The following is an 8,145-nucleotide window of genomic DNA, read 5'->3' as shown; positions in this document are numbered from 1 at the left end:
CCCACCCCACCGAGTAATGGGAGAGGCCATCTAAATGTGATTGGTGGGTCCCCTGTGACTTGTTCCAAAAAGTAGCTGATCCTTCATCGTGGGTGACTATAAAAGAAAAGAGATAGAGAGGCAGAGTAGAAGGAAGAAAAGCAAGTGGATAGTTGGGGCAGCTAACATCTACTAAGAAAGAGAGAGAGAGAGATTGAATATTTACCTTCAAGTCTTTATTGTTTAGACACCAGGGTAAAATGGTGCCTGTCATTTTTCTGAGCACCTTTTTGCTTCATTTTGCTGTTTCTGTGACCTCAGAACCGTAAGGAAATGTTATACCCTCTATTCTTTCTATAGTACTAGCAAAGTGACCTTATTAAATGTGTTCTGTGTTAAAATTTGATTGCAATTCACCATTTTAACTTCTGAGACTGAGTGCTGGTTTGCCTTATAAATTTTAAACAAGTGTAAGAAGGGAACTGTCATCTTTTTCTTAAGATAACTCTCTCCGCATACTCAAGTTTATTGTAATATAATGAAAAATGTTTCAGGACTATTTCAATAAGCTAAAATTGTTTCTTATGCATGTTCTGCGTTTCTGCTACACTTGTTTCAAGTGCTGATCCCTTTCTTTGCATAGACGGTATATCCTTTGGGTCTCCTCCGTGATGCAGACTCGTTCTGCCGAAAAGGCTTGTCTCCACCTTTCAAACCTTAATGAATCTGTATCCCTGAGCATCGTCTTAGAACATGATGGATATAATACCACTATTTTTGACCAATCTGTGGAAGAGGGTAACTTCTATGCTTGTGCAGATTTCCAGGTAAGGCACTGGATTTGCCCTTTCAGAACTTCTGTTGGGGTGATGAAATTATTATAAAAATCATTTTAGGAGAAATAACAAATCTTGATTTGGGATGAATTGTGGAAGCGAGGGAGTAGAACTAGAGAATTCCTGAGAGTAACCCGTGCCACAAAACTTGTGAAATATTGCCATTTTTCTTTCACAGGGAGTGATAATAAAATACAATCACTTCTTTTTAGATAGAACCATTTAACAATATAAGGAAAGAGAATCCAGGTAAAGAGAAGCAAGAGTGGGACTCAGGGCAATGAAAAAAGAAAATGGAAGGCTAGCAGACGTAAAAATAAGTTTATTAGAAACATGCTAAATAAAGAAATTGTAAAAAGTGGTCTCCATGTCTCCCATTAAGAAATAATGTGCTCTCTGGAGACTCTCAGCTTGAGAAACCAAATTAAGACATTGTTTACCAGCTTACCATCTAAAAATTGTTTTCTCATTCTCTTCTCTTTCACGTAAACAGGTTTCTCAGAAGTCCTCTGAGCAGTTGGCTTTTGTGACATTGTTGGCTAAGGGAGAGACGCTTAGAATCTTCGAGAGGAGATCTGTAGCACTCACTTCAGAGGAGACGGTAACCTTTATGCAGACGGATAAACCCATCTACAAACCTGGAGAGAATGGTAAGTCAATGTTCATGTTTCCTCTGTATCGCTGGCCTCAGGAACACATTCTTCAAATTTAGAGCAATCCAAACACGTGAATGTCAGTCTTAAGTTTAAAATGTTACGGGATCATGGATTTCTAGAATGTCTACTGGTTGTCTAGATCAGTTATGAAACAGTGCCCTCCAACTCCATTAATTGAATGCTTTGCTTCTTAAACTCGTGCATGCCACGTTCACTCTTTAAAAATCCTAGTGACAGCCTTCCATAATACAATGACAACGAGCATGGGACGTGGAGTAAAATTATTTGGTTTCAGTTGTTGCTCCCTAATTTACCATTGGGCAAGCTAATTAAACCTCTGTTTAGACTCAGTTTCCTCTATAGAATAGAGATACTAAGAAGATCTAACTTACTGAAATACTGTGAGAATAAAATAGTCAATGTAAAATAGTACCTAGCACCCAGTAAAGACTCAGCAAATGACATTATTATTACTATTCATACCAGTAGAAATAATCACAAATCTGATAACCTAAGCAGAGTCCTTCTAATTTTCTTTATTATTACATTAGGTAAAAGGTAGCAGAAAGAACACCGAACTAGGATTCTGAAGGATGTGGTCTTTGTTTTGGCTCTGTGGATAAATTATTGGGTTTTGCCAAGCAAACTCAGCTCTTTGAGATCTTCAGTTTTCCATATGTAAAATTAGGGGGTTGGGTGACAGCATCTATGTATTTTCTTCTACTATTATATATTTGCATGATTTAGTTAAAAGACATAAAAGAATTGAAACAATTCATATAGTGAGATGCTTTGCTGCATTATATCCTCTCGCCTTGTTAAGATGCTATGATGACAGCTATGCATACAAAGGTAGTTAAAATGGTCTTTTTGGAATTAATTTAATGTTTGCTAACATTAATATGTTTTTCCAGGAAAATTATAGGAGGAGTGTAACTCCTACTATAGATATTTCACATATGTCTTTCTATGATTAATTCTGGCACCAATTTGTAAGGTATCCCTGTGGGCCTTTAGGGTAGAAGTTTCTGGTGGCAGCAGCAGCTAGTGTCAGGTTTGGTAGTGACAGAGCAATCGGCAACAGAGGAATTACAAATGTGTAATAAGAGATCTTTCCAAATAGAACACAAATTTCAAAGGGTCAAGTGAGGACTAGGGGAGAAGGGAGTGTAGCATTCTGGAATAGCATGACAATTAATTTCTATATCTATTTACAGGCAGTCATACGCGGGAGAGAAATAACAACAACAAACAATATTGTCCCCTCTTCCTCTCTTCTTTTAGTTCAAATTCGCATTGTGACACTGGATACCAAGTTCAGACCTGTTGAGGATTTGGTGAGTTCAATAATTTCTAATGATACAACGAAATTGCAGCAAACGAAACAAATCCATTGCTGTATAAAGTGTCATCAGGAAGCTTTCTGTAAGTACAGAAATCAGTTCTGACATGGAATATTCCACAGGTATAGTTTCAATGCTGACCCCTGAATTTAAACCTTCCCTTTATAGTGAGTTAATTTGTACTTTTTTAGGTCTTCCCATCCTATAAGGGAAAAAAAATGGGTTTCATGGAACCTGCTTTCCACTTCCCTGACGAGGTTCAGGATTCCCTCACATTTGGGATTTTCCTGGCATGCTTAGCTATAGAAACTTTGTCTTCTGGGAAAGTTAAGACTGTTTCAACACTAAGTCAGATAATCTCAATAATGCAATATCTGGCAAAAAAAAAAAAAAGCACTATTACAATATTAACTTGCATTTTTTTTTCTTTTCAGTATCCATTGATCACCCTTCAGGTAAGTGAACCGTTTTATTACAATTTCTCAAGACTATTTTCTGAAAGCACTCATTTTTAAAATATTCAGATAAATAATGATGTGTCTAGTTCTCATTACATGTAGTTAGAAATTAAGATAACTGAAATAAGGGGAAGAAAAACTTTTATCTACATACACAGTGTAAGGCCTCAGAGGAAGGCTGCCACGTTTAGTGTAGGTCCTGTGTGGCAAGTGCCGTAATGAGTTTTCATGGAAAATAGAAGATTGGCCTCCTTCTAAGGGAGGTTTATATTTAAAATTGCTTAGTTTTGGCTATTCGCCTTTCTCAATCTTAATTTGACCACATCTTGTTTTAAGGAAATAGAAAACATAAACACCTAAAGATTTGAAACTAATTAGGTGATATTGTTACAAAATGGATGCTTTGCTTTCAAATCTCTATTGCAGTGTAGTGTGATTTCAAACTCATTTCAAATCTTATGTCTGTCAGTAAATCATTTGTGTCAATCGACTCCAACGTATGCATTTTAATTTCTACATGCAGTATGTAACATTATTATTAACTCAGTCTAAATGCTAATACATTGAGATCATCATTAATGAACGCGTATGTAAATACCTACTTCAAATAGGCTTCTTTAGAATTTGAATTTTTTTGACTTTGTTAAATGGGTGGCAAATAGTTCATCCTTCTAGTAAGATAAATATCAAGTTGGCCATTTTCACGTTTCCTGCGTCATTAGTAATCCGTAAATAGTAGTATCTTCACATCCTAATTCAGCTAGTGTCGTGTTCCATCGAAAGCAACAGAAAGCTTAACTAACATTGGCTTCAATGGGTAAATGTTGATGTTTTCACAAACATCTACATCTAAGTGTAGGAGCTTCAGGATGGGGACGGTAACAGCATAATATTACCAAGGATCCAGGCTTCTTCTACTTAACCTCCCTGCCATCCCCCGTCCATTGTTTTATTCTCCATGCCAGCTGCATCTGATTCTTTTAGAAATAATTTCCCAGTGACTTCTACTTATATTCAGTTGGCCAACACGTGGTCATATGGTCAATCTTTATTGAAAGGAAGCCTGGAAAATTGACTTAGTTGTCTAGACTTTATCATAGAGGAAAGGAAAAAAATTAAAATTAAGTGGGTAGTAAATAATATTTTTGTTTCTTTGTAGAAATCTTTTTTTTTTAAAGATTTTATTTATTTATTCGACAGAGATAGAGACAGCCAGCGAGAGAGGGAACGCAAACAGGGGGAGTGGGAGAGGAAGAAGCAGGCTCACAGCGGAGGAGCCCGATGTGGGGCTTGATCCCAGAACGCCGGGATCACGCCCTGAGCCGAAGGCAGACGCTTAACCGCTGTGCCACCCAGGCGCCCCTGTAGAAATCTTTTTATCAGGAGTTCTTTAATCACAACTGGGTAGTATCAATAAACTTATGGAACCAGGCTCACATAAGCTGCAATATGCTAAAAGCAAATAAAGGAGAAAGGGTGGCATTATCAATCCATTCTTATTGTAGAACTTCCATTGAACAGCTCTTGCATGCAGTGTGAAAATTCATGACCAAATAAACACCAGTGACAATCCGTATAGGTATCTGTTAGGATAAATACCTCCTTATACATCTGTTGATGTGGGTCCACTCTAATTTGGAAGGCACTACTCTGGAGCAGGCACAATGAGTTTTACATTTTTTAACTATGCAGCTCTGGTTCAGAAAGACAAAAATTCAAAGCATTCATTACAGGTTATTGTTCTTATCTTTTGGGGGCTTACCAGAAATATACTATATTAATTGAATATTGACATTAATTGAATTTGAATACCTGAGTAAGTTATGTTGTTTTTACAGTTTGAGATATCAGTTCAATAAAATGGTAATTTTCTTTCCTTACCATAACTACAGAAAATACCCCAAAAAGAAGGCAAGACTAATACTCTTTATGACCTCTGATTTTATTTCTTCTTTATTTCTAGGATCCTCAAAATAATAGAATTTTTCAATGGCAAAATGTGACCTCTTTTCAAAATATTACCCAACTCTCATTCCGACTGATTTCAGAACCCATGTTTGGAGATTACTCTCTTTTTGTGAGAAGAAAATCAGGAAAGACGTTGACACACCAATTTACTGTTGATAGATACGGTAACCAACTACTACTTATGGTTGTCCCGTATGAATGTAGAGCTCAAAGGACTCAACAAAACAATTTTTATGTTAGATTTAGGCAAAAGTCGATGAGGCTTGATTTAGTTTTCTGCCATTTTCCTTTCTTGGGGTTTTCTGCTTTATCATCTCACTCCTTGTCCCATAGCCTGATTCTAACCTCTGACTCTTCTACCTAGGAAATAGCTCATACCTAGGAAATAGCTCATCTTCTAGAATCCAGACGATCTTCTACATGACGTAGAAGATTATAATAAATGAAATGTGAAGTTCTGAGAGTAGGAAAGAGAAAGGAAAGACACTGTCACTTACACAGAATTTGGGGCAATTGAAACGTGGTCTATAGAGATGCATACATAGCCCAATGTTGTGCACAGAGGCTTCCTTAGTTCCGTGATTGCAATAAGTTTTTCTCCCAGTGATTGTAGGGACTGATGTCTGTTTCTTTGTATTTCCAGTGTTGCCCAAGTTTGAAGTTAAGGTCAGTGCACCACAAACAGTAACTATTTCGGATGATGAATTCCAAGTGAATGTATGTGCTAAGTAAGTATTCAGGAGATTTGACTCCACAGGTCAATACAAAGCTCAGAAAGAATGAGAAATAAAATTAACCATGTAGCTTCAATTACTTATAAGCTTACATAAGATGATTAGAGAAGTAATGAATTCTCATTGTAAAATATTTGGAAAAGATAAAGAAAAATATAAGAAATTGCATATAATTAATTCTACCAATTGCCACTTACGTTGTGATTTATTTTCTTTTAATCTTTTGTGACTATTTTGCACAACTGCAATCATACTTTTCTACCCACTGTAATTAAGAAAACATGTCTTCATATTCAGCCACTCTTTCATGAATTCCAATTTCTTGCTGCATAAACATACCTCTATATGGCCATACCAGGTTAACTTTTCTTTTATTATATAACATATAAACTATTTGAGTTTGTTTTCCTAGTAAAAAGTACTATTGTAGTATATGTCTTTGTGTATAAGTGGTGTATAAGTAGCTTCTGAATTAAAAATTATTTACTTAAGAAAGATGTCCGGTATTGGAATTATCAAGACAAAAGTATAATGTTCTTTCAGGTTTTGATTGCCATATTACTCACTAAATACGTTGTGTCAGCACACAGTTCCAAAACCTGATATAGAAGTACCTGCCTCATGGAATCATCACCATCCCTGGTGTTTTCATTTAAATGAAAAGAGAAAAGAAAGAAAAGAAACTCTTGAAAATGTCATAGTGGGAAAAGAGATATTTTATCAATTTAATTAGGATTAATTTGAATGCTCTCAATGTGAAAAAAGAATCCTATACGATTTGAGAGATTTTCATTTTCTTTTTGAGAAATTATTTCTAATGTCTTTCATATTTTTAAAAGTGTGGTGCCTTTTTTCAAATTTCTAATAATAATTAATATAGTTAATATTTACTGAATGCCAATTACTGTGCTGGGCATTGCATTCATTACATTCTTACCACAGTGCTATGAAACAAGAGCTGTTATCATCTCTATTTTAGAAAGAAAGATAACAAGATACAGAGAATTGAAATAATTTATCAATATTAATGGAGCTTTTGGATGGCAAACCTAGCATTGGATGTAGACCAATGCTATTTGGCTTCAAAGTTACTCTCCTAACCAAGACCTCTGTTATAATTTATAAACAATGAAAAATTTAGTATTTGACATAATTGTTTAAACTGTTTATTTAATTGATGACATGGAAATTACTTGCTTTTGAACATTTTCGAAGTATTTTTAAATTTTCTTTAGTATTTTCAAAATATCTTTGAGAATATTCAAAGTATTTTAAAGACATATTGGATAAAAGGCTGACACTTTTTACAATGTCCTTTGGACTCTAGGAAAAACATAATATTTTTCTGTTTCAGGGAAGAGTAGCTGACATGTGCCAGAATTTCATAAATGTAATATATGAGAGAGGGAGATTATATGTGTTAAAAATAAGGGGAAAATCAATATAAGTCTCAAAAAATCCAGGATCCTAAATTAGTTTCACTAGTAAAACCCTACCCAGAGCCTGAATTGTCAATGGGATTAATACTTATAATTCATCTGCCCAGTGTTATGCTAAAATAGTACAACACACTTATCAGGAGAGCCAAAATATCTTCATAGGAGACAAAATATCTTCATAGGAGACACGCTAAGCTAAATGTTGATACGGAATTGGAACTTCTGGACACTTCTTTAACATTACATTCCACCTAGATTTGACATTAAATAGTATGCCACTATCAGCAATAATGATAGCCTGCAACAGGACCAGGCCTTGGAGACAGAAGCTGGGGGCTACAAGGTTATTTCTGGGCAGGCTGCAGGAACAGGAGGAAAGAAATGAGTATGTCCAGGAGTGAACAGGAGTGAATGAGTTGCCTACTTCAGGTTTTAGGTGCTGTATCTGTGCACTGTTTCTTTAGTGTTCCCTGGGACTTAACTTGGAACAGCTAGAGAAAACAACAGCAAATCAGATTACTTTAGCCAACAACCTCAGAGATGAATTAAGCTTTTAGAAGGGAAGAAAACTTGCCTACAGGCAAAGGCATTTTAATAAACTGCATTAATATCCACCAAAAGCTTTTCAAATCACAAAGAGAATGTTTATTCTTTCCAATCCGTATGAAAATTTGAGCTATGTATTTCATGGGCATGTGTGAACCCACAGATAATACTACAGTAAGAGTTTCA

The 8,145-nt window shown here is 35.6% G+C and overlaps 1 protein-coding gene across 1 annotated transcript in view; it reads left to right on the top strand.

Annotated features, from left to right (window-relative positions):
• Positions 1 to 239: 239 nt before the first annotated feature.
• LOC103669181 (ovostatin homolog 2-like) overlaps positions 240 to 8,145 on the top strand; it is a 63,947-nt gene continuing 56,041 nt past the window's right edge. The window contains exons 1-7 of the mRNA XM_040642604.1: positions 240 to 304; positions 623 to 806; positions 1,309 to 1,465; positions 2,756 to 2,808; positions 3,249 to 3,269; positions 5,236 to 5,404; positions 5,884 to 5,968. Of these exons, the coding sequence (XP_040498538.1) occupies positions 240 to 304; positions 623 to 806; positions 1,309 to 1,465; positions 2,756 to 2,808; positions 3,249 to 3,269; positions 5,236 to 5,404; positions 5,884 to 5,968 (734 nt within the window). The remainder of the gene's footprint in view (positions 305 to 622; positions 807 to 1,308; positions 1,466 to 2,755; positions 2,809 to 3,248; positions 3,270 to 5,235; positions 5,405 to 5,883; positions 5,969 to 8,145) is intronic.

Source organism: Ursus maritimus, unplaced genomic scaffold, assembly GCF_017311325.1.
Source record: "Ursus maritimus isolate PB19 unplaced genomic scaffold, ASM1731132v1 scaffold_26, whole genome shotgun sequence".
Classification (NCBI taxonomy): Eukaryota; Metazoa; Chordata; class Mammalia; order Carnivora; family Ursidae; genus Ursus; species Ursus maritimus.
This window is presented reverse-complemented; position numbering and strand designations above follow the sequence as displayed.